Raw genomic sequence first — 27,648 nt, forward strand, 5'->3', positions numbered from 1 at the left:
CGGGGATATTTTTTATGTATAAAAATTAATAAAAAATCCACAAACAACAAACGAAAACATCGCCTACTTCAAGCCTTCAGTGTTATCTGTGGTAGCAACCAGATTGACGTGATTAAAAAAAAACATGTCGAGTTACTTCTTCTCGCGCTTGCCCTTATTTTAATTTAAGTCGTGTTGTATTCACTGTAGGTCGCGGCGTAAATAATAATTCGGGTACAGTCAGTGTTATTGGTGTTTGTGTTGTGAACATGTGATATTTATTTATAACAAATATGGAGACCAATGCAAATCAGAAGGGTATGTAAAATCTTAACTTATCGTCTTGTTTGTGTATGTATAAAATAACTGTACCGTACGCGACATCAATTCAGCTGACGTAGTTTGCCCTAACTTATTTTTGATGCACATGCATTAAAGTTTTACATTAGTTATTAGCCGGAAGTTCCATAAATCTTAAACAGTCAGCGGTCTTATGTGACAATTTGCAAAATCTGCTTCGCTGGATTTATCTTATCTTTTCGCTTAAACGTATTTTTAGGTATAGTTTTTATTTAATCTCAGTATTGGTAGATTGATTCTATGATTAAGTATGTATTGAAGTGTTCTCGAGTCTGTTGAATGAGTCATACTGCTGGCTACCTATGTGATGTCATATGCATTCGGAATTCTAATAAACATAACGCGGACGCACCTTAATATAGCATTTGAAAGCTTCTCGAGTTTCGCAGCAACATTTCATAACTGTATTCAATCAAAAAAATTGAGCTGTACTGTATTTCTCAAGTATAAAGTTCTTGGGAACAAATGTTGAGTCAACTTTGTATTGTTTGTGTGATAAGAATGTAAATAAGGAGTCATAAAGGAGCACTGAGTCACATAATGCTGAGGATTACTGCAGACAGTATACAAAACCAAGTATACAAGTACCTACTAATCATTTCATATGTTTGGTTCCATATCTGTCTTGTTTAGGTGTTAAATTTCTACTTTTTAATTGTGTTATTATTAATTTCTTGGAAATGGTTTTATCCACTTATGTATTGCTTTTACATGAATCTAACTGCATGCCCTGTGTGTAAATTCCATATCTTTGGTCTGTATCACTAACTTATTGACACAATAATTCTGCTAACAAATCCAATCATAATCTTTGTTTCATACAATGTTATTGATTTATTTAAAAGGATCGCATCAGCATCTTGAGGTTCCCTCTTTTCATTAAAATAATGCTGTGCCCAACAGTACGACATTAAAATATAGGTTGAATTGATATAAACTTCGGTCATGAATAGAGGCTGATAGAGGTTATTTGAATAGATTTTCTGCTTCTAAAGGGTGTACATTGTGGAACCTATACACCCTAGGCCGGGGGTCTCCAAACTTTTATACCTGAGGGCCATATTGTATTGTGCCTCAGAAACTTTCGCGCGGGCCACCATCATCGCTGGGGGGGAAGCGAGTATCTGGTTACTGCTGTTAGGGCTGAACCCCAGGAGCCTGGCTCCGCGGGCCGGGTTGGAATGCTGGCAGCAGGCCGGATTGGAACGCTTCACGGGCCGCATTTGGCCCGCGGGCCGAGGTTTGGAGAGCCCTAGGCCAAAACTATGGAAATAATATTAATATTTGTATTTGATTCCAATGTATTTTTATTTTACAATTTTTGTAAATATCAGTTAATTAATACTAAGTTTTGTATTGCTATTGGTTTTTATAGGGCACATAGGGGTGAGCGGTTAAACCCTATTAGTTATTTTTTCATTCAAATAAGAATTCCACTCAACACATGTCACATATAAAAAAATATCTCGGCTCATCAGGTTTGCCCGCTCATATTTGTATCATTGATACAACAAAATATAGTAATAGTAATAGTAATAGCCTTTATTTCATGCGTTTTTTGTTATTTTTACACTTTCTTTGTTATTATACTTATTTATTAAATTATTAATTTTAACTTTTATTGTTTTTCAATTTATTTTATTCATTTGCATGCCGCGTGTGCGGAAAAGGCCTCCCCCAGTTTTTCCCATTCCTTCCTATTCTGTGCTGTTCTCCACCAGAATCTATTGAAATTTCGTAGCTTATCTCTCCATCTAGTATTCGGTTTTTTCTGTTTTCTCGGTGTGTCTATTGGTAACCATTCTGTGACATGTTTGGTCCACCGGTTATCTGTAGGTCAACAAAATATACATATTCTTAACATTATGAAACAATATCAGCATTATAAAAAGGTTCAAAGCAATCAAAAACTTACTAACTCAATGATATTTATAAAACCTCTGCAATAAAAATAAATTGGAATCAGATGCTTAATATTGTGCGCAGTTTAGTATGTTATCTTGGTGTAGATAATTGATATGACAATTAATTTATTAATGTTGTATTGTATACAATAATAACATTAGTAAAATGAACACATTACATTGCTGTTACGTCAGTTACACTGCATTCTTAGCTAACAGTTGCTGCAAAATCAAATTGAGTTTTGTACCCTTACTTAAGCAACAGTATGTTCAGCCAGCAGCGTTTTTGAAAAATCGTAGGGGTTTTTTAGATCATCTATTAACTTCAACAATTCAACACCTGATTTCTTGACTCACTTGATAGAAAAATAACTGATTTGCAAGACCGAAGTGATCCCATAAGTGTTCCGTAAACAAAGTTTTGTACGGAACACTAAAAATCATGAACATGGGTCTAACGCACCTTAAAGAATTTTAACAATTTTGACACAAAAGTTAAAAATATGAAAAATACTTCTAAAAATGCGTAATTTTATTTTTTATCGAATTCGCCGATTACTTAAAAAAAAAAAACCTAAATAGAACTATTCAAAAACATGATATCCGCGTTCCTGGGTACGCACAGCAGTCTCGCTCACGCTTATGCTCAGTGAGAGTGAGAGAAGAACCTGAACCCATGGGGCCTTAAAGTAAATAACTAAATTATAAAACTTAGAAATTTCTCTGGGACTTTATCAGAGGGTATTATAATTTTTACATCATAATATAAATCAGATTTAGGTCCCCCCCACATCTGGCGTCTTTCGAGCGTCGGCGTCTACAATTCTATGGCCGACGTCGACGCAACTGCGCAGCGACGTCATTTTCCATAGCGTTGGACCGACGCCGACAGACGCCGACGCTCGAAAGACGCCAGATGTGGGGGCCCTTACTAACCTCAGCCCAACTTTTAATGCATTACCGAGTGATAGTGTAACATCTATTGAGCAGTAGCACAGAATAAATAAGAGTACTAGGTACAGAAGACTCACTCTCTAATGAAACGCGTCTGTTACGATCAGGTCAGATATGGCTGCTAGGTGGCGACAGCGCCACGCGCGGCTTATGGCTAGCCACCAAAATTGGTGTGCAACGGATGTACTTGTAGCTACCTGTAGCAAAGCGACGAAATCGCGGAGTGAGCCACGCCTGGCAGTAGCTAATGCAGTCTTGTTTTGGCAGTGACCTGCGTAGCGAACTACGCATACGACGCGTCCGAGCCGGACGAGCTGACCATCCGGCCCGGCGAGGTGCTGCGCGAGGTGGAACGGCTGCCGGGCGGCTGGTGGCGCGGCGAGCTGCGCGGGCGCAGAGGCATGTTCCCGGACAACTTCGTGACCGTCACCACAGACCAGACCAGCGCCAGGTGAGTTTTTATATCAATAATTTTTCGTTGTCATCCTGACATTATTAGTAATCTTTTCGCATTTTTTTAAACGATTTTTTCTGCTCTACCTATTTGAGGCTGAGCCGTGGTTTGAACCCACGATTCTTGACCACCACATGAGACATACCATGAAAGGTAAAAACACTTCATTATTGTAAAAACAAGACGCCGAAGTGTCGAATAAATGAGGTCAACCTTGTCAACATAATAATTAATAAAGCACGAGCAAACATTTTTATGAGAAAATAAAGGAAGCCAAAGCTTTCTTACTTACAGTGGAACCTGGATAATTGCAATCTCAAGGGACCTGCCATTTTTTGTCAATTAACCAGGTTTTTCATTTATGCAGGTCGTGTCAATTAACGAGGTTCAAAAAATCGTTGTGTCAATTATAGAGGTTTTCATTAATAGAGGTTGCGTTTTGACAAATTTCTTTTATGGAGGTGCAAATAACCATTGAAAGTAGATTTACACGCTTACGTTCTGGTTTTCTGGTTTATACTCGTATATTGCTTCTGACTATACTTGCACTTTTACACTATATTAATTATTACTTTATTTTCTTATCATTTGGGTTTAAAAAGTTCCCTTGAATTGTAGAAGAAAGTTTTATTAGAATGTAAAAAGCATACTTTGTTTTTGATTTAATCTAAACTATTTCACCTACTACAGGCTGTGATAGATACCCAATAAATAAATTGAATTCTGGATGGAGATATAAATAAAATGATTATTGCTATTAAAATATTGTTTCTGCTGTCTACAACTACATTATTTCAATTACAGAGGTAATAAGTAAGACTCGTTTCAATAATAGAGGTAAAAAGAAGAGCAAAAATAGCGGATTTTTTAGCACAGTGTCAATTATAGAGGTCTTAGTTGCGATATCGTCAATTACAGAGGCAAAATTACGAGAAAAGCACAAAAACTAAATTGCAATTATAGAGGTTCCAAAATTTCAATTATAGAGGCCCTTTGGTCTCAAGGGACCGGGACCGGGCTTTTGCTTGCAATTATTGAGGTTTTCCATTTATCCAGGTGCCAATTAACCAGGTTTCACTGTATATGCTGCTAAGGAATGGAATGTTTATCGTCAGCATTCGTCTTGAATTTCTAAAACCATTACGTGGGCTGGCGAATCACTCCATAATTTCCCAAGGGGTCAACATGTAAACATAGCGAATACGGAACGTAGTGGTTATAGTTTTAAACTTTTACGGTCGCTTAAATCCGTTCATTGTTAACTTCATTGTTACTTGGTGATAATAAACATTAACACAATTAAGACGCTGTAACTACATGTTAAAAATCATTCAATTATATACCTTGTTCTGACAAAATAAAGTTAAAAACGGAACTTATTTTCCAATCGTGGTTACGCCAGAGCCAGAGCTGTAGAGTATAAAGCAGTACAGTAGTGTAGGTGGACGTACCGCTACATTCTGCTTCAAACAATTACTTAGCGGGTGTCAACAAAATCAAGATTAATTTGTAGAGATTACAAAGGCCGGCGAGTGTGAATCATGGCAGAGATTCCTCCGTACTGTACGTTAGTAGTTTGTTGTTGCTGCATGAAGAGAATTATGTTTTACAAATTCACCTATTGATGTAGAGACTGACATTATTGGGGTTCCGTACCCAAGTGGTGAAAACGGGACATTCATGTTTCTTATTATATTATTCAGGATGACTGTTTGAAAGTGCTCGTAAGAAATGTTTTCAGTATATAAAGTTAAATATGTAACGCCCGTTCTCGACTCTCGAGGAGCTACGAACCACGAGCTCACGTTTTAGGGTAATCTTAAAAATGCAGGCTGACGTGACCTTTCACGACTCTACTACAGGCGCTGAATAATTTCGATTATCATTACACATAAGAGCAATGAAAACTTTATACGGCAATTTCACCATATTTTATTAACATCAAGTAGAGTAAACGTAATTTTATACTTACCAGATCCTGATGTACATCAGCGAAGAAATCGAAAAATGCGTGCGACTTGAAAAAGCTAAAGCCTCTTGTACTATGAGAGTAGACTTGCGCTCAACATAGGGATCTGTATTTACTGGTGAAGAGGGTCAACAACGTTTTCTTGATCGAAAAGAGGTCTAAATTCTATCTCATTCATTGCCATTTTAGATAATTTGTACGAGCTTAGAGGCCATGTGCAAATTATTCGCTTGAACCTACTTGTCGCATGAATAGATTCAATAGATTCACTGCCTCCTTGTGTAATGAACCTTGATTTTATTTTACAATAGCGATCTGCATATGCTATTTACTCTGGAGATTTAATAATATGAAGCGTTGAACATTACGGTAAATATGCTTTATGCCCCTATAAATGAACAGGTTCCATAAAGGTCATATTCTAGCTAGTGTTTGCCGTACTGTTAGCCGAGACATCAGCGGGTTCCACTGTTCTTTACCACAGATATATATCTAAATTGATAACCTAAATGCGCTCCCGAAGAACCGTCAACAGCAGAAGTAGTTCAAGTGGTGAATGTTCTCTATTCTATTATGTACCTCGAGAGACTCTTGTAACTAGAGAGGCCAGTTTGGAGGCCCATGAACTTGACAAAAACGAAAAAGAAGTAACAGATACCTATGGCGCTTCTGTTTATCTTTCCTTCTTTGTCCTATTTGAAACAAAACTGTTTCAATTTAGAATCGAAAAAAAAAACAAAATCGATGAAAAATGCCTAAAGATGAGTATTGGTAATTACACACAAAGTTTGTTAACTTTGCTCGGTTTTCAAACTTTGTTGAAGTTACGGAATAAGTACGTATAGATTAGTTTTCTATTTGTTATTATTTAATTTGACTTGACATGGTTCCATTGTGGCCTATGATCGTATTGTCTTAAGTGTTCGATTATGACTTCGTGCATTGTAACGTGTATGTTTTCTGTTGCTATACCTACACTATGTCATGTCGTTATATTTATTTATGTTAGCTTAGTATACATATACTAGCCTCTGTCCGCGTAGAAGTCGTTAACCCGGGTTGGGGTGTACAAAATTACTTTGTTTGAAGAAAATCTGTTTTTAATTTCAAGGTCCTACTTTCAACGGTTTAGGCTGTCCGATCTCGATTAGTATCTAAATGACGAAACTGGTTTTATATTAAGATATATGTCTGTGGGTCCCCACACCATTCTATACGCACTCGAGTTCTCCAGGAACTGGTTTGGATACAATTGCCATGCGAGTCTTATGTTTCTAGTTCACTGACACACATAAGTAACTTTTGTGATTCAACATAACTGGTTCTGTTTTGTTTATACTTTATTATAATTTAGCGCTAATCTCCATAGAAATCGATTAGGTGAAAGTTTACTCTAATTATAAGATTAGGACGTAAAACGTTTCCTCATAATAAAATCATAACCGCAACACGAGTGAGAGGTAGGGCACAGCGGAATGTCATCTCGGACGTATTTGGAGTTGCCTAACTGGGGTAGGTCGACGTCAAAGATATGTTTACACTTTTGCACCTTACCCCTTTGGAATAAGGCGAAAAATGTAAACATATCTTTGACGTCGACTGTACTTTCGTCTATCTGAAAACCACAGTCTTATAACAATTCTATGCCTCTATATATCTGTTCCGTATGTATGTTATCAAATCATCGATATGATATAAAAATATGATGGCGGTCTTGGTGGCGAGTAAGGCTTCCAGAGAGTATATTAAGTACAGCAGGGATCGTTGCAGCAGCTGCTTCGTTTTGCAGGCCGGATTGTATGGAATTTGACTTTTTTTTATACGGGCGGGCCAAATAGCAGGCTAACTGGTCGAAGTTTGGAGAGCCCAGTCGGTACTGATAAAAACTCGGCAACGCGCAAGTGACGCTTTAGGATTGCTCGTGCATAGTTTACGGTGACAAAATGCGACTATTGTAATATTAAAAACATGGTAAGTGAGGTAGTTTCGAAGTATTGCCTTCATTTGTTCCTCACAGTAGGTATAGGTATTCGTAAGTAACTGTTAGAGTAAATGATGTCATTCGACTTGCTACGACGACTCGACGACCATATGATTTAGTATACAAACAGCAACTCACACCATTATTAACTGACCATTGGACCTTATCTCGTTGCAATAAAGTCTACAAATGGTCATTCAACTGTGTCAATTTATGGTATATGTACGTCCTATATTTAGATTGTACGTATAACAATATGTGTAGGATTAGATCATAGTATAAGGTAGTCGCTAGTGGACATCACGTGTGGTGTCGTGTTAGTAAATACTGGTTGTGGTGGTTTTACCATCAATTTCCGATGTTGATGTTCTCTTGTTTTGACTATTAATTGGAAGTGTAAATACCGAAGTATTCGTCGTTAAAGAATATACAAGTGACTAGGTATGGGATTCTTTATCTAATTGTTTAGGTTATCTGCTAATATAGCAGTAAAAATGCAATCGTTAACTTAAATCTATTAAGTAGTTGAACAACTTTATTTTATAATATCCTAGAGTTGTACGTTAAAACGAATCGTGACGTTGTCATCTTCTGTATTAAGGTAGAAATGTTACTGGCCCACTTGCACTATCATCTAACCCGGGGTTAACCGGTTAATCCGTTATCCCAGTGTCAAATTATACTGGTAATTCATGGTTTAGTTACCTACTGGTAATTCAAAGTTAACTCCGGGTTAGTAAAAGGTGCAAGTGGCTCTTAGCTACACTGCTGTTAAAACAAGCGAGATGACTTTCTGCTGTGTTCTATCCCCTCTACCATTCCCTATGTACATTTTGCTATTTTAGCCTGATAATTTTTTGATTAGCTGTATTTATAATGAACATGTATCTTATCAGTTTGGATAAGGCGCTGATAACACATGGTTTACCTTGCTGTTTGAGCTGTGGCCCTTGCTCGAAATACATTGTAAGGACTGTATCGTTTGTTATGAATACAACTTTACTTAGCCGTTTTTCCTGGTATTATATTTTTATTAAAAAATTACACATATAGTTTAATTTGTGCTTTAATAATAAGTAACATTTCGTCCTGGGAGATCACGTAAAGCATATGGTTTGGACAATATTTACCCAATCCTCCCGATTAACTACAACGATTTTGGACAAATACTACAAGAAAATTTACGGTTTACGAACAAGACGAGATATTACACAAAAAAATCGTACTATGTAAACAGCAATTACATATGAATCGTAAAGCGAAACATCTGGGCATAGTCTAATCATTTCTTTTAGTTGGAAAAAAAGTTTTGGATCTGTGCTTGGTGGCCTTTTAGAGAATATGGCATGTTACTTACGACAACCCCGACTTTGGTATACAATATAACCATCATGGAGCGTTTCTATCGACCTGTTCTAGCCATGGTTCAACGCCATGAATGTCCGTTAGGCTTTGGATTTCCGTAGATTCTTTTAGCTGTTTCCCTCATTTCGCTGGCGTCAGAATTTGACGGGAATCCAAAATGTTGCATAAAAAGTCGTTTTCATGTAAAGATAAAAATTCACCACATTTATTCTGTGGATGTTCAATTGAGCAATCATGAAAAGGACACTTAGATGGCATATTTTGGCAGCATATTAACCTTTTGTTTCTTTAAATCGGACCAAGGAATCGGTGAAATAGTCTCAAATTAAGTTCGATAGGCTTGTCCGAATTACATTTGCTAGAGGGTATTAAAATCATCATAAAGTCCCTAAAATAAAATAAATGTAAAACCTTCTTATATCAGATATGGCTTAAAAATACCTCCAGATTATACCTTAAGAACATAGTAATACAAAATAATACACAGGTCAACAGTTAGACCAGGTTTTATCTGTATTTATAATAAACGATACAGTCCTTATTTTTAAGTTAGTTGTTGCTGGATTATTGAAATTATTGGGAATAAGTAAGTTTGAGTTTTTAGCAGCTTGCATCAGCAACCGCTAGAAGAAACCCTATGTTACAACCCTATAGTGTCAAAAAAAAATAGGTATTTAGTGAGTTTGACAGTGATTTTAGCTAGCTTTTCAGTGAAGGAAAACATCGTGAGGAAACCTGCAGACATCTGCGAAGAAATTCAAAGGTGTATGTGAAGTCCCCAATCCGCATTGGGCTAGCGTGGGGACTATAGCCCAAGCCCTCTCGCGCATGAGAGGAGGCCTGTGCTCAGCAGTGGGACGTATATAGGCTGAAATGATGATGATGATGATGATGACAGTGATTTATCGTGTTTAGTGGTTTGGATGGGCCTTTCGGAAAGGTTCCGGATGAACATTAGATGAGGCCGGCAAGGGATGGCTGAGTTTTTTTTTCTGTGTTGTATCATTTGTGTGAGTCAATCGGTCCTCGCTAGAAATACGGGCGGCCGGTTGCTCTTTGTCGGATAGAAGCGGATATGTGATGTGTCTAGTAGGTGTATATTACAAAGTTGGGGCAGGTCCCCGCAGCGAATACGGGTGGCCTTGTCCTAAGTTTCCAGGTCTTCGCCGGGATTGTCGGTTTCATGGTGTAAGTCAGAGGGATGACTGAGTATTGTAACAATCTCTGTGAGACCCATGATCAGCAGTGGATATCTTTGGGCTGCTGTGATAATCCTTAGATATATTACCTACAATTTGACTTTTTTTATCCTTAGATTAGTTTAAAAGGGGGCGTATTAAACGGTATTATTTACCAACATACAAAATGTATAATACAATGGACCTAAGTGTACACTTTATCGAATAAATCACAAAGCACATTTCTTCTTCGACCGTTTTTACAATCTAGGTCACTGTTACCACAAGCAGCCGTTTAAATTATTTACGTGAGTAGGTACCTATTTACATACTGGAGATTGCCTTGTCGTCTGTTTTGTTTAATGTACGAAGTGCCAGACAACATACATCAAAAGACGTGACTAATAGCTGCCAGACTAATATCAAAATCTACCTTTGTCGTATTGTCAGTTTTTTTCACCAATCACTTCACTTTATAAAACAAAGCTCCCCGCCGGGCCTGTCTGTTTATGTGTACATATGTATGTTTGCGATAAACTCGAAAACTACTGAACTGATTTGCATGCGGTTTTCACGTATCAATAAAGTGATTATTGAGGAAGGTTTAGGCTTTGTGTAACCCGTGGGAAGCCGGGCGAGTCGCAAGTTATATCAATATTTGTGATGGTAGTTTTTTTTTTTTTTTTTTTTTTTTTTTTTTTTTTTTTTTTTTTTTTTTTTTTTTTTTTTTTTTTTTTTTTTTTTTTTTTTTTTTATCTACGTATTTAGAAGGAGCCTTTATCTATGGGACATGTCGGCTCCGTTGGGCCTCTACATTACATTACTCTACATTACATTAGTGTTGCTAGATATCAAACAAATGGTACACGAACTTCGCATGTTTAGATAGGGGTTCCGCCAATATCGACTGGAAAACCCCAACATCTGTTGCTGTATAGCCCCCAGCTTCAAATAATTGTGCCCTCTTGTCCCGAGTCCGAACACATTCCATTAAGAAGTGCTGTACATCCTCCACAGAGTCGCAGATATCGCAGTTGGGCGACTCTGCTTTCCTCATCAGATGAGCAAACTTATTTAATGGAATGTGTCCGGACCGAAGCCTGTGAGCACGTACAATATTCGCCCGGTTTAATTCAGCAACTTCCCACCAGGGTATCCGAGGAGGCTCACATTGAATGGTCTTGTACCAGATTCCTTTCTCATGCGATCTTTCATCAAAAAACTCCTTCCAGCGACCATACATTTTACTTTTATACTTTGCGACTGTTTCTGAGAAGTCTGGAGCGACATCAAACTCAATTCCCTCAGAAGCAGCCGCTGCCGCCAACCGGTCAGCCTCCTCGTTTCCCGCCAAGCCGATATGTGACGGAACCCATTGTATTTTCAAACACCTTCCGCAATCACGGAGCTTAAAAATTTGCATCAAGATTTTGTACGCCAGCGAAAAGCACCGTTCGCCTGAGGCACACCGGTTTAAATGCTGAATGGAGCTTTTACTGTCCGTGAAAATTGCCACATTGGGATAATTTTGATTTTCAACAAACATTAAAGCCTGATAGATCGCACTGAGTTCCGCGGCCATTATAGAAACTCCAGGTGAAATTTTATATTGTGCTCTTGTGGCACTAAAAGGATCAAAAAAGGCAGCCCCTATTTTTTTACCGCACTTCGACGCATCAGTGAATATGGAAAATTGAGATACTGTCGCGCCAACCATGTGCTTGGCCTATAGGACTATACACGTGCGCGGCATGATGGTAGTTATTAATTCATATACCTATTCAATTATGATTCATGACAATTTTCCTACAATGTTATTTAAAGCCATGGGGATATCAGTACTGTGTTAACTCTCATAAACAGCGGAAGAAATACATATATTCATACATATAAATAAAATCGAGCAGTCACAAAAAATATGTTTTCGTACACTTTCGGTTGGTCGTTCTCTCGTCGCTCGTATCGCTTTAAACGGAAAAATCCAGCAGCTAAAAATATTAATGGATCAGTCCCGACTTCGTAAGTTTTAGTAAAGTAAAAATGTAGAAGCGATAAACCTCTTTGAACCGATACGATACGCCCTCTCTTGACAGAGCATAAGGTTAAAATAAGGGAATCTTACCCAACCCCGTCATCGTGTTTGATACTTAATTCAGCTTAGTGGTGGTCTTCAGGGCAGATCTCGCAGGATTAATGAGAATGAGAGCAATAAATATTAGAAACTGTGTATTCCTAGTTCCTAGTCACGTAGGATATTGTAGGATACTTATTCCCTACTACTTAATGGCGCAGCGACCCAAAATGAGTCTTGGCCTCCGACACGAGTACCCAATTGTCTCGATCCAGCGCAATCTCCCGCCAGGCTTACAGGCTTGAAGATCGCGCAAGTCCGCTTCAACCTCATCGCCCCCGCGATACTCATTTAACAAATCTATTTTTGAAATGTTGATAGTGTTACCGATTTGGAACTCTTAGCTTCCCTGACTTAATATCAATGTTTGGTCCAGAAGCAGCACCGGCGTGTCGGGGCGCTGCCGGGCGGTGTTCAGCTACCAGCCAGCGAACCCCGACGAGCTGCCGCTCTGCGTCGGCGACGTGCTAGATGTGCTCGGGGAGGTAAGCTACAAACTTAGAGTTTCATCATAATCATGGTACATTAGCCGGGCGAGCACATGTTTGGCGCGACAGTATCTCGCGGCGAGATAGGCTACCCCGTCCCTCTTTTGTTAACGTAGATAAAGACGGGTAGTCTATCTCGCCGCGAGATACTGTCGCGCCAACCATGTGCTTGGCCTATAGGACTATACACGTGCGCGGCATCTACACGTAAGAGGCAAGCGACGCGTCGCCATGCTCACGAGGGTTGGTGAGTAGTTATAACGGTTGTCCACGATGTGGTTGAAGGTTTGGATGCTTGATTTGCATTATAAATAAATAAATAAATAATATAAATAAATTATGATATGATATGATATGAATTAAACTATGATAGTTATGATACGTGAAAACATCACGTAAATATATCTTTTTAGGGTTCCGTACCCAAAGGGTAAAACGGGACCCTATTACTAAGACTTCGCTGTCCGTCCGTCCGTCCGTCCGTCTGTCACCAGGCTGTATCTCACGAACCGTGATAGCTAGACACTTGAAATTTTCACAGATGATGTATTTCTGTTGCCGCTATAACAACAAATACTAAAAACAGAATAAAATAAAGTTTTAAAATGGGGCTCCCATACAACAAACGTGATTTTTGACCAAAGTTAAGCAACGTCGGGAGTGGTCAGTATTTGGATGGGTGACCGTTTTTTCTTTCTTTCTTTTTTTTGTTTTTTTTTATTGCATTATGGTACGGAACCCTTCGTGCGCGAGTCCGACTCGCACTTGCCCGGTTTGATCTATTTCAAGAGAAGTGACGTCCATACGATAATCAAACGTTAACAACTGTCAAGCGCTGCAGTCGACATTATTAATTAGCTACCTATCGATTTTACACGACTGTTCATTTGAATATCATCGTGTAACAGGCAAACAGTTTACCATGAAATAAAACTATAAATATACCCACCTATTTATATTATTGTGTCACAGATTGATAATCATCATCGCTTGGAATACGTATATTACTCATTGTCAATAGGAAACAACAAAACATGCATCATAGTATCAATTATTAAAATGAACTTAATTTATTTAATGACATTCCCCTAAAATTTAAATAAATATATTGCCCGTACTATAAGAAGTCTGAAGCGAAGATATTCTTAATTAAGAGGATACGATCATACGAGTATCAATCACATATCAGTAGAGTCACATTAAGAAGTCTCTCCGACTCAATAAATCAAATGAATAAGGTTATTCAAACAGGTGTTTGCATACGATACACTGTTTATCTTGGGTGATGTCACATCACAAATTAATCGTATATCCGCGTCATCTGTCAATGACTTAAGTTTTACAATAGTAAATTTTGACCGATTTGCGCAATTATGTAAATTTTGTTTCGAAAAAGGTTGTCCGGTCGCCATATTAGGTTATTCTTACTTTTCTACTAATTTCTCCATATCTTCGTGGCTTACCGCAAAGCTTTAAGCAGGTAGTGAGTCAATAGACTATGTTATGACTTATATGAGTCGTTCGCAATTGCGTATATCATGCAATCTAATAATATTTTGCTGACCGGCACTGTATGACGCACTCGTTTCAAGCTCTCGTGCCTGATCTAGCCAGGTTCGTTAGTTCCCAACGATTCGTCGGATTTCTACATCATATGTTTCCAGCCTCGTCAGGTATATTTAATTCAAAATGTATTGTTTATGTCAGGTTGAAGAAGGCTGGTGGCAAGGGCGCCGGCAGGGCCGCGTGGGCGTGTTCCCTTCTAACTTCGTCGTGATGCTGGACCAACAGCCGCCCCCGTACGAGGCTACCACCTTCGAGCCCGCGCCTGCGCTCCCGCCCAAACCTGGTAACTTTAAATTCTTAAATTGGCACGTATAGACGTCTTGGGCAATGCTCCCATGCGACTTTGTCGCGATGTTATTGGACTCACGGTCGCCTCAGTATGAAACCACCGTCTTCGAGCCCGCATTTGCCAAAGCTGATATCTTTACCTTAAATTGACACGTAAGAGATGGCTTGGGCAATTCATCCATCCAACTTCGCGTACCCGTCGCGGTACCATCTTCTTTTGGTTTTATGTCGTCCACATTTTTGTACAGTACTGATGTAGTACTTTAGATTATTTGTTTTAAGGATGACTCACATGAGTTGATCGCTCTAGCAGAAGGGGATACCTCGCTTTAAATCATCATTTCCCTCTTAAGTTATTGTACCCCTCCAGTAATTTACAGTGTACAGTACAGTAAGTTTAAAAATAAAAATTAGCTGTGTATATGAACATATTTAAAAATTCTACAACATTATTACTGTTTACGAGAGTGCTATTTTGCATATATCTATTTTGAATACTGCAAGTAAATGTAAGGACTTGATCGTGTATCATGATGTAATAGCCTCCTAAGGCCTAAGGTCCTACCTATAGTACATATTCAGTTCGATGAAATTTAAATCATATTCAATTGGAATAGAGTTGCATTTGTTTTGATTCGTTCAATTTTCAAACAAAACTAAAATCAACTCCATCCCCTGAACTATAGGTTCAAATTTCAGTGACAAATTCTGAATTTTTCATTTGTATGGCTGGGCCTTAGGAGGATAGAGCAAATATCTAGATCCGAGTAGGTAAATTCACGAAAGTTGGGATTGGGACAAATATGCACTAAACAGATGTTTGTGCCAACGGTGCAGTATGACGCTCAAGTACAGTCAAGGAATTTAAATTCCGACCCGTTTCGTACTTTGTCACAGTGACAATCAATATGAAAGCCGCTAGAGACCTCATACGGTTGTCACTGTGACAAAGTACGAAATGGGTCGGAATTTAAATTCCTTGACTGTACATAAAACCGTTAAATGTTAGGAATAGTTTCGTATTTGATCGAGTTCAACGCAAAAGTACCAATTTGATCTCTCTTCAACAGTCAAGGAGCTATGTCGCGTCCTTTTCCCGTACACCGCGGTGAACGAGGACGAACTGACGCTGGGCGAGGGGGACATCGTGACGATAGTGTCCAAGGAGGCGCCCGACCGCGGCTGGTGGCGCGGCGAGCTGCACGGCCGCGTCGGCCTCTTCCCTGACAACTTCGTGCAACTGCTGCCACCTGGTGAGTGACAGCTTTACACAGCAATAAGATGTTGCCTCTTGTGGTGCCTTACTGTGCAGCCGCTTCATTATTATAACCAAAGATGAAGAAGGAATGGTTCATGAGAGGAAAAAGCCTTGATTGCTCAGAGGACTAGGTATATTATAACCAGAAGTCTAACGACAAACATCTAGCCTCAAGCTATCTAGTAAACACTAACTAGGTACCTATTTAAGTCTTAAGACATTTTGAGTGTACATTGACTGTATTCCGTTTATGCATGTTGTGAGTATAATCCAAATTGCGCTAGTCCGCGATCTTTTACGTATATGACCAGATATGGTTGATCACACGGGTTGTATCGGCACAACAGTTTGCCGATACGGCGGAGCAATATTTTATCTGTATTTTTATCTTGCATCCTTTTTTAGACCCTAGGTCGTCTATTGTTATAGAGTCGGACAACGCTAAGTTTTCATGCCAAGTGTTAAGTCAGGTATGGAGCTAATAGGTATATGTAGGTATGCATTCTTACTGCCAATGCCAAATTAGTGCAAAGTTAGCGTAGTCAGAGTCTACGTTGTTTACACACACACATAACAAACAATAACACAAGATACACAGGTACTGAAATGATTCCGCAAGTAACACGTTTCTTAAAATTGTGTACGGAAAATTAAACAAACCGCACTTGTTAATAATATTTAAAAAAGCGGCCAAGTGCGAGTCAGACTCGCCCATGAAGGGTTCCGTAGCAGCAAGTAATATAATAAAATTGCGGTTTATGATTTATGACGTATTAAAAAAAAACTACTTACTAGATCTCGTTCAAACAAATATTCGGTGGAAGTTTGCATGGTAATGTACATTATATTTTTTTTTAGTTTTATCATTCTCTTATTTTAGAAGTTACAGGGGGGACACACATTTTACCACTTTGGAAGTGGCTCTCGAGCAAACTATTCAGGTTAGAAACAAATTATAGTAGAAAACTCAATATCATTTTTGAAGACCTATCCATGTATACCCCACACGTATAGGTTTGATGAAAAAAAAAATGAGTTTCACTTCTAAGTAGGGGGAACCCCCAAAATTTATTGTTTTTTTTTTTGTTTGGAAATCTTAATGCGGTTCACAGAATACATCAACTTACCAAGTTTCAACAGTATAGTTCTTATAATTTTGGAGAAAAGTGGCTGTGACATACGGACGGACAGGCAGACAGACGGACAAACAAACATGACGAATCCATAAGGGTTCCGTTTTTTGCCATTTGGCTACGGAACCCTAAAAATAGTTTTTATAATTAAACAAGCCTTATCTTGTCCGCATGTAGGTTGGCGGGTTGCGAACTGTAAATAACAATTGAATGGATACCATTACTGCCGTTCCCACACTTGTTGGTTATTCATGAATCATGAGCCTACCCTGATTCGAGCGTGACCTCGACATTGCTACTCCACTCTCTTTACAGTCTCAACGTCGCTTAGTACAAATATATTTTTTTGAGAATTATACGTACCTACCTATTATCGTAATTTGTCCGATTTAATTAAATTTGTCAAAGTATTTCTTTTATTTATTTAAACTTTATTGCACAAAAGAAAACTTATCGCACAAAAGGCGGACTTAATGCCAAAAGCATTCTCTACCAGTCAACCTTAAGTAGAAATGGAACTAAAATGAAACCTATAATAACCTGCGTATAATATAGATATTTCATTCATAACATTGTTAAGCCAAGTCAATTTAGTCAGTTATTAAGTCTCTTTGTACCAGTAATATGACGTATAGCAGTTTGATTTACTATATTTCCGTAAATATTAGTAATTCAAACATAAGGACCGGCATCTGAGCACAAAACATCATTGTTTATGTCGAATTCGGCATCGTTTCAACTTCGACATTAATTAATTCAAATGAATGGGTTTCATTTAAAGCTGGGCCAATGCCTTGGACAAGGGTTAAAAGGGTGAAAACGCGTTGCTGAAACATGATTAAATTGCTGGATGCTTTGGTTTTTACGAGTTTTTAAGTTCCACGTTTTGTACGACTTGCCGGCGTCCGATAGAACCGAATATTTATGTAAAAGAGTTACTTAACATAATTTTTGATGAAAGTTACATGATAATTATGCAACCTACGTAGGTATATTTGCTACACTCTATTGCATTACTAACAAAAAACACAGAATTCAAAATGACAAAATAATTATAATAACGCTTCCCACCGCGGTGTCAAAATTAAATTCGTAGCAGTGTGTTTTCCCCTTGAGACTGAAATGTTTGGTATTGAGGTAACTGATGGTTTGAAGTTTATTGGATGTGAAAATAAACATCACTAATAATGTGTATTTTGCCACGCTGCGGCTCTGAAAAAGAAATAGAAGAAAGTAACCGGATTTTATTGTATGAGACATCAATGCCATCCGAATTACTCAATTTATAAATCGGTATAAACAAAGTTATCTTAAGTTTTATCAAATTTTTAATCATGATGCAGGAAATTGAAGCGAAGGCCAAGTATATTAAAATATGCATTTTAAGTAGTTGTGTGGAACATCTTATTTAAGGAAATGTCAAATGGCCGTTACATTACAACACATTGAGTCTTATGGGGGTAACAGTTTTATGTCCTCCGACTCTACGACGCCTCTGACGCTAAGGGCTGATTTAGACGGCGCGCGAACTCGCATGCGATTTTAGTTACATTGTGGACTGTTGGTTACGTCCATTTCAACCGAACGATCAAAACCCGCAATGGTATGAAACTCGCATGCGAGTTATCGCATCGTCTAAATCGGGCTCAAGTCGAAAATTTATATGAAACATTTTTACTAAGCAATAAGCATTTACATTACTATTAACGATGGAATATGCTATAACCGGTTGACAGATAGAAATGTTTTGTAAATGTAAGGATATATTATCTACAACCTAAATCGCAAGTTACAAGTTAAATCGCTCTCGTCTACAACTAAGTTGCATTGACATCGTTTTCTGTAATGTCGCCCGCTGTCACTATTTACCCATACCCTGGTGTATCGATCGAACAGTAACAGTAAATAACCTACACAGGTTACGACTTCATTTCGCGATTTTACACTTTACGACATATAAACTTCACTATTAGCCTAGTACTTAAGTTTTCCTGTTAGCCCTAATGGCTAGTGATAGCTTTTTTATCTTCTAATTAATAGTGGTTCTTGCTAATGCTAATATCAGATTATTAAATACCTGTTTAGTGTCTTATTATTGCGATATCACTTGTTGATATAAAAGGTAAATTATAAAATAAGTATTAAGTATTCAACCAGCCATCAGGGTACTTAAAGAACTTAGTTTACAAGAATATAGTTCAATACATACGATAAACACTATAGTTCGTTTCTTTAGCATTAGAAAGAAGGTAAGCGATCTTGACAGGTCTTTTAATTAAAAAACGCTTTTTAAAAATCAGTAACTATTACTTATGAAAGCAGAAGAATATAAATTATCGTGTTAGATTCATAATTGTTACATATTTGCCGCGACTTATTTTTAAAACGTGTTTTTCAATAAAAAGTCACATCAAGATTGTTTACCTTATTTGTAATGCTAATAAAAACGAACTATAAATCTACGAGTTCTCAAAATAAATTAAGCACCTTGTTATGAGACTATGAAATTGTGAGGACAGAGTACGTTCACAAGTTTGGAGTTAAAAATTAACCAGCCAAGCCATCTTTACGCTGAAGTGATCGTATCTAATGCCTAATCAGAGTAATCAGTTACGCGGTGTAATTTTCTGTAAACGATAACGATGTCGATAATAGATTACCACACAAAATGACAACTGTTTACTCGCGAATGTCGTTTTTCAGTTTATCGTGTGTAGTGTTTATAGTAAATAATAAATAATTACTTGACGAGTGTTTAGGTATTTGTATAGCGCTATTTATATGGTACGTTGTTGTTGTGTTTATAGGTATATGGGTAGCTAGGCTTTAGCAACTCTTTATATTACGAAACGTCTGAAAAATAATGTTAAAAGAAAATTTAAAGTATCTCCATTGCTTTTTGTTATACTCGTACAAAATTTAGTTACTTGCATTTTGAATGAAAAAAATATACTTACCTGTGTTTTGATGGCATTTATTTTCAATAGCGTACTATCTACAAAATATCTTTACTTTACAATTGCTAATATCTTGCAGAGATAGGATAATTTCTCTTAGATAAGCTTCCTGCCATTTATAATTTTAGTATGTGCTAAAATACATTCCGAAAATTAGTATCAAATAATTTCGCATATAAAAATACATTCATTTTGAAGTAACAAAAATGCTATACGACTAATATATGCACACACGTTATAGCCTAATAGACCTCATTCTGCGCTACAAGCGTGGTCCAAAAATCTCCATCACGCTGGACGGCAGTGGAGACTTGTTGGACAAACAAAAAACCCCATTTCAGGGAAATTACCCGTAAATCAACTATTATGGCATAGTTTAACTTTAACCTTTAATAATAAGAGCATGGACAAGTCACGCAACTGGAACTAATTTCGAAAGCGAACTACATTTCACACGCTAGGTCAATCATCGGCATCTTTCTTACGCCACTGATAAGTTAACTTCCTTTTATAAACGGTTGTACATTAACACAACAAAAGCCCGTTGTTTGAGGCTCAGTACGTTTTTATGGTAACCGAGAAAACAAAAAGACGCAGCGCGAGCTCGCGCTAACTCAGAACATAAACTAAACGCGAACCATACAGTCATAAAACATGCGATAATAGGCCTTATTTAAATTTTCTTAAGAGATACTTAGTCTTGAGAATCTCGTGGAGTTGTTAGTAAACAGTCCGCCCACGGTGGTTTAATATTCGATATTCTGCTATTGACATTTCTCATGAAGGTTAGCGTAGTCGTGATTTTGCGTAACTTACCTCATCACGTCGTGCCTGTGTCTTTTTTAATGCAGTTGGCTCACTCGCGTTGATGTAATCGCTACGCTACAGTGTTTTTCCATTAAATCGCAATTTTATTTAGTTCAAAATGGGAGTTGACACAATAGATAGTAAGTGTTGGAAGTTTTCAGTTTATTTGTGTGGTGCCAAGGAATGTGAAAGGATAATGCAGTTTGTTATGTTACTTTAGATGAACTTGAGATTGCTCCTACACTATTGCCAGGAAAGGGCAAAACTATACTTTATTGCATCCTCTAATAATACGATATGGTATTGATATCGTCTCCTTATGTCTTCTTAAGATATAAAGAAGAAAGAAGCATTTTTAAAGCAATACTTTGTTGCATCTATCCCCTTATGTCTGTGAGTGTAAACGAATATTTAAATGTCAACTAAAGCACTTGAAGTGTAACTTGCATAAACGTAAGTCGGTTGACGACGAAAAACTAATTGGATGAAGCTGAAAGGCTGCTGTAGAATAACACTGTTGGATATCTGATAATGGAATCCTGTTGTTAAATAATGCAATTTGATTTCGGTTTTGGGGTTGCTCATGACGATTTTAAAAAGTGCAGTTGTCATTAGAAATGGAATGTGTGACGGCAGCTTTTGTTTCCAGTTACACATGACACAATGGAAGAAAAGAAACCGGACCGGCCGCCCAGCAAGACCTCGATATACCCCGTATTAAACAAGTACTCCGAAAAAACCGCCTCTGTCAAAGAACTGACCACCTCTAAAATAAGGTATCTAGTATATTTACTTCTTGTACCTATAGGTCAGCGGCTGATTGTAATATTCGCCATAATGAAATATCTGGCATGTCATGAATCGCCGCAGTTTCATGATTTGGCTGTAACACCCGCCATATCGTTCAAATTCAAACCTAGTCCTAAGACGATTTGCCTAGCGCCCTTTAGGCACCACTGCAATTATAATTATTAAATCAAAATTATGTACAATAAATTTTATTTTTTTTAAAGTTTAAGTGTAAAAATTATTCATTTCAACCTTGCGATATTACGCCGTTTAGTTTGTTATTCACAGGAAACCCCCGTTTGGGGTGTCCTTCGCGCTAAATAATATCTATTGCGATATCAGTGCGCATCCGTTGATCGCGCCATGAACCTAAATTCTTGAAGAGGACCACTAATAATATTGTGTAATATTACAGTCCGCTACTGAGATACTTGCCCCCTTTTGCGTACAAAGTTACAGTAATATTTACATACTTTCATAGTCAAACAAGCTTTACCCTACTGGAGTTACAAGATTTTCCTGCTGAATAATGATATTCCTAACTTTTTCTCATGATTTCACTTTTTCAGTACGCACAAAGAAAATACTATAAGCAAGGAGAACAATACTACAAGTACAATCACGCACACAAATAAGAGCGAGTCCGAGAAGATAATACATAATGAGACGAACTCGGACGGAACGCCAGATTCACAAGTAAGTATGGCGACAAAACCGATCAATAAAAAGTCCGATTATATGCAACACCCGATACATATGTAAGGGCTGATCTAGACGGCGCGCGAACTTGCGTGCGATTTTAGTTACAATGCGGACTGTTGGTTACGTCTAATTCAACCGACCGGTCAAAACCCACAATGTAATTAAACTCGCATGCGAGTTCTCGCATCGTCTAAATGAGCCCTTAGGGCTGAGCCCGAGTCCAAATAGTCATCAGCGGAAACATGTCACGCATTCTATGTACTTACACTGTGGAGGAATTCCGCGAAAATCCTTATCAAAATTACTAATACTGTTAATAACGTTATTCATAGATATGTTGTTAACAGTTTTAGTTGAACTTTATATAAATTTCATGAATATAATACATATTTGTGTCAGCCATTTCTAATTATTATATGTTTTATTAATTTGTTCTCCATTTACGCTACAGTAATCTTCGATGACCCCTTGATCTTTGGTTTTCAATAAACGCGTTCTAGTTTCATATCTCTTCAACTGTTTACAGTTTTGCGTTAACTCGCATTTGTATACCACGTTAATAAGAATTCAAATTAAGTAGGTATCTGAGTGATGAAGTGGTGGATAATGCTTTCAAGTGTTTCTAATTATTTATACAATATGTTTATTGCGTCTTACATTTTGCTTAATGAGAGAGTGACACGCAATAACATTGGATATGTGGAATACCATCCTAAGCTTCATCTTAAATGCAAGTTCTAGCAGATAGGAAAACTTCGGATAAGTATGTAATACGGTAAAACATTTACCCAGTGGCGGATTTGCAGTCGTTTGCCGCTTGGCCCGAGGCCCTGTAGCCGCCCCTTTCAAGGCGCCCATAATATTGACTACATTTTGAGTTATTTCTCGTTACCATCAGCGATTTTTTGGCACAATTTGCCGCCCCTAAATATCTTGCGGCCCTAAGCCCAGGCCTACTGTGCCTTAGGGCAAATCTGCCACTGCATTTACCTACTAATTTGTAATCTTAACGTTTCTAGGGGAAGAAACCGCCAGTGCCATTAAAGAAAAGTCCAACGCCGACGTCCGGCGTTACCGGCCTGTTCAGCGGATTGAAAAACAAGATGCTGTCCACAGACAAGTAAGTTAACTAGGATAGACCCAGCCATACAAATGAAAAATTCTAATTAGCCGTTGAAATTTGAACCTATAGTGTAGGATATAGAGTTGATTTTGCGTTGTTAGAAAATTGAACGAAATAAAGCAAAAGCGAGTCTGTTCCATTTGAATAGGATTTAGATTTCATAGAATTGATGAGGTACTATAGGTAGGTACGTAACAGACATACTTTACTTACAAGCAATCAGTTTGGTTTCACAAAGGACCGTTCCACGACCGATGCTGCTTCGGTACTTATTAAACATATTTATGATATTTGGGAAAATTCTTGTGATGCAATTGGCATATTTTGTGATCTTTCTAAAGCATTTGATTGTGTGGATCATGGAACGCTCATTTTGAAATTAGAACACTATGGTCTGTCAGTAAATGCCCTAAACTTTATGTCTTCTTACCTTAGCAACAGAACACAAACAGTTGTTGTAAACAAAACCCGGTCTAGCGGTACTGTAGTCCAATTAGGAGTGCCACAAGGTTCTGTTCTGTTAACAGAAAAATAACTAAATATTTATTAGACAGCTGTTTTTACTCAGTGCAAGAGTTCTTAGATAGTTAATTATAGTAATAGTATTTAATATAGTAGTTTAGTTTAGATACCGCAACTTAAAAAAAAAATTGTAACTGTTTAAAAGATGTATATATATATGAATATAATATGATGCATGATCGTATGGTTATTTAAAAAAAATGTATTAGAGATAGCCTTAAGCAATAGTTATTAAGTTAGATTTAAGTTATATTGCAGTGCCCTACAGGGTTTCATAGCTGAACCAATACAATGTACCAACCTGTATAACCTATGAAAGCAATAAATACACTGATTACTGATTACTGATTACTGTTTTGGGTCCATTCCTGTTTTTGGTTTATATAAATGATTTGCCATGTGTAGTAGAAAATCTTTGTGAAATTGTTCTTTTTGCTGATGACACATCATTACTTTTTAAGGTTGATCGTAAATCTACCGATTACAGTGTAAACAGCACACTCGTTAATGTACTAAACTGGTTTACTATGAACAATTTGCTTCTTAATGCTAAGAAAACTAAATGCATTCGATTTTCTTTGCCGAATGTTAAACCAGTCGATACTAAGATACTTTTGAATAATGAATGCTTAGAGATGGTAGATAAAGCACTGTTTCTTGGTTTAACATTGGACAAAAATCTACAATGGAGTCCTCATATGAGAACACTAGCAAACAAATTAAGTTCGGCCGCTTACGCTGTGAGGAGAATTAGACAATTGACTAATGTTGAGACAGCTCGCCTTGTTTATTATAGTTATTTTCATAGTGTAATGTCATATGGTATTCTGGTTTGGGGCAAAGCCGCTGACATACAGACTATATTTGTCTTACAAAAGAGAGCCATTCGTTCTATATATAATTTAAGGACGCGTGAATCATTAAGAGAACTTTTTAAAGAAATTAATATTTTAACTGTAGCTTCCCAATACATATATGCTAGTATTATTTATGTTGTTAAGAATCTAGACTCCTTCACTAAGAATTCTGATGTCCATAACTATAATACTAGAAATAAAAATGAGCTTGCTATCAGAAAGTTTCGTGTTCGTAAAGTACATAAGTCATTCGTTGGGCAATGCATTCATTTTTATAACAAGTTACCTGAGGATGCTTTAAGATTACCCTTTCCAGCTCTTAAGAATTACTTAAAAAAGTTATTGATGTTGAAGGCTTATTACAGAGTCTAGGACTACTTGACAGACAAACATGCATGGTCCAAACCAGAAACTGTAATAACGACAAGTAGCAATTAAAAATATTGTATTATGTGTAGAGTTAAAGGTGACTCAGCTCAGGTAAGAAAGCACATCAAATTGTATGAAAGCATCTCATAACAATCAGTCAGATTCATATAATATGTATTCTCATTTCTTTTATTGATTTTAATTTCTTTTCCTTTTGTAAGATTTGATACGTTTTCTGAAAGAGCTACGTATTTGTGATTTCATGTACATATATGTTTATTTTTTATATCAAATTCTATAAAGTTATGTACTCACTGAGTATAATTGCATGAATTATATAGTAATTTAAATTGTATTTTTCTTAATTACTCGTAATGCATGTTAATTATAAGATGTAATAATGTTTTGAAAAGATGTGTCCCGCCGAGTTTGTTGCCGGTCCCATATTGGGATACCCTCCTCCAATTGAGGGGGGATTTAAATCTTCTCGGGGCAGAGGTGTACGGTTGGAGCCGGTAAAGGTTTATTTGACGTTCATAAGCTCATTGTAATATGCCTACTTGAATAAACTATTTTTTATCTTTTATCTTATCTTTGTCCTTGGGCCTTAGGAGGCTATTGTAGCCTGCCATTTAAATGTCATTATTTTTGATCTTAATTACACTTTGTGTTAAATAATAAATACTGATTTCTACTTTACAGTACAGTTGGGAATACGTACAGTCAGCCAAGAAAGTGGTCTACCACTTCGACTCTATTATCTGATTGATAGAGTCGAAAAGTGGTAGACTACTTTCTTGGCTGACCGTACATTCATATGAATCATTCCCATCTGACCCGACTCATATAAGGCGGCGGTGACGCGGGGCGGGGGAAAATGCGAATATAATAGTGCGATTAAGGGATTGATAGGATGTATGATAATAGCTTCATGTACAGTCAGCAGAAGTTGCTAAGCGGGCGAGGTGTTAAAAATCATCTTGACGCGACTCTATTGTTAAGAGAATAAGAGCGTGTCAAAATAATTTTAAAATCTCGCCCACTTAGAAAATTCTGCTGCTGACTGTATACAACATTATTCTGATTTTACTACTACTACTACTTAATGGCGTAGCGACCAAAAATGAGTCTTGGCCTCCGACATGAGTAAACTCCAGTTGTCTGCAATCCATCTATGATTATCCAGCGCAGTCATTATTTATAGAACACAAAATACTTACGCTGCCATGTGTTTATATACTAACAGCCTGCAAATATGTAAGGTCTAATCTGGGGCTATATACAACTCGTGGGCAGAACCACGGTCGCAACACGCGCGGCGAGCACCTCCTGCTGGTCCCGCGCTGCCGACTGGCCAAGGCTCGAAAGTCACTCGGTGTCATGGGTGTAAAAATTTACAACACACTTCCGAAAGAGGTCATTAACTCAGCTAGTGAGGCAATATTTGTAAGTAAACTTAAGAAAATGTTAATTAGTTTAGCTTGTTATACAATAAGTGAATTTATGTTGAGAACTGCTGATGTCATTGTAACTAATAACTTAAATAAGTGATAACTATGTATATATTCTGCTGTGTGACGTGTAAAATTATTTATAATTTTATCAATAAATATCTCAATCTCAATCTCAATCTGATTTTGCACCTTTGAAATTGTTTGTAATTATTGTTACAGAGATAAAGAAAAGTCATCGACGACGGTATCCTCGGGCAGCAGCAGCGGCGGCGAGTGGGACCGGCCCGACGGCGGCGGCGCCAGCAAACCTGCCAACAACACCAACACAACCACCAACAACAACAACACCTTCGACCACGTCGAGCGGCACTCCATCCTCAACGACCCCCGCGCCGGACGGTCAGTACATCTGCGTCTTACTGGACTCGAAGGAATTTGAACCTTCTGCAGTAGTAGTTATATTCCATGTTTGAATGTCTGCGAGTGGGACCGGCCTGACGGCGGCAGCGCCAGCCGGCCTGCCGCCACCAACAACAACAACACCTTCGACCACGTCGAGCGGCACTCCATCCTCAACGCCCCCCGCGCCGGACGGTCAGTACATCTGCGTCTTACTGGACTCGAAGGAGTTTGAACCTTCTGCAGTAGTAGTTACATTCCATGTTTGAATGTCTGCGAGTGGGACCGACCTGACGGCGGCACCGCCAGCAAGCCTGCCACCAACAACACAACCACCAACACCAACAACAACACCTTCGACCACGTCGAGCGCCACTCCATCCTCAACGACCCCCGCGCCGGACGGTCAGTAAATTTGCGTCTTACTGGACTCGAAGGAATTTGAGCCTTCTGCAGTAGTAGTTACATTCCATTTTTAAATGAATAATTGCACTTTCACGTGTAACCGAGTATGCACTACATCAGTGCCCTGTTTATGACAAAGCTTGTAACTTGTAATAAAAAGTGGAAGTCCCTTTTTGACAGCTTTTCTTAGAAAGGGACTTCCACTTGTATTACAAGTTACAAACTTTTGAAAAACAGGGCACAGGACCTAAAATTA

General features: G+C 37.8%; 1 protein-coding gene and 1 long non-coding RNA gene across 2 annotated transcripts in view; one reads left to right on the forward strand and one right to left on the reverse strand.

The window, feature by feature from the left end:
* The window catches only part of LOC134664485 (uncharacterized), a 58,878-nt gene extending 42,134 nt beyond the window's left edge, over nucleotides 1-16,744 (reverse strand). Inside the window, exon 1 of the long non-coding RNA XR_010098252.1 lies at nucleotides 16,646-16,744. This is a non-coding gene — a long non-coding RNA (uncharacterized LOC134664485). The remainder of the gene's footprint in view (nucleotides 1-16,645) is intronic.
* Nucleotides 103-27,648, forward strand: part of LOC134664460 (SH3 domain-containing kinase-binding protein 1-like) — a 34,917-nt gene continuing 7,371 nt past the window's right edge. The window contains exons 1-9 of the mRNA XM_063521122.1: nucleotides 103-297; nucleotides 3,465-3,648; nucleotides 12,652-12,760; nucleotides 14,471-14,612; nucleotides 15,688-15,870; nucleotides 21,422-21,548; nucleotides 22,131-22,257; nucleotides 23,283-23,383; nucleotides 26,808-26,987. Coding sequence (XP_063377192.1) covers nucleotides 273-297; nucleotides 3,465-3,648; nucleotides 12,652-12,760; nucleotides 14,471-14,612; nucleotides 15,688-15,870; nucleotides 21,422-21,548; nucleotides 22,131-22,257; nucleotides 23,283-23,383; nucleotides 26,808-26,987 — 1,178 coding nt within the window. The 5' untranslated portion in view covers nucleotides 103-272. The remainder of the gene's footprint in view (nucleotides 298-3,464; nucleotides 3,649-12,651; nucleotides 12,761-14,470; nucleotides 14,613-15,687; nucleotides 15,871-21,421; nucleotides 21,549-22,130; nucleotides 22,258-23,282; nucleotides 23,384-26,807; nucleotides 26,988-27,648) is intronic.

This window comes from Cydia fagiglandana, chromosome 5, assembly GCF_963556715.1.
Source record: "Cydia fagiglandana chromosome 5, ilCydFagi1.1, whole genome shotgun sequence".
NCBI lineage: Eukaryota > Metazoa > Arthropoda > Insecta > Lepidoptera > Tortricidae > Cydia > Cydia fagiglandana.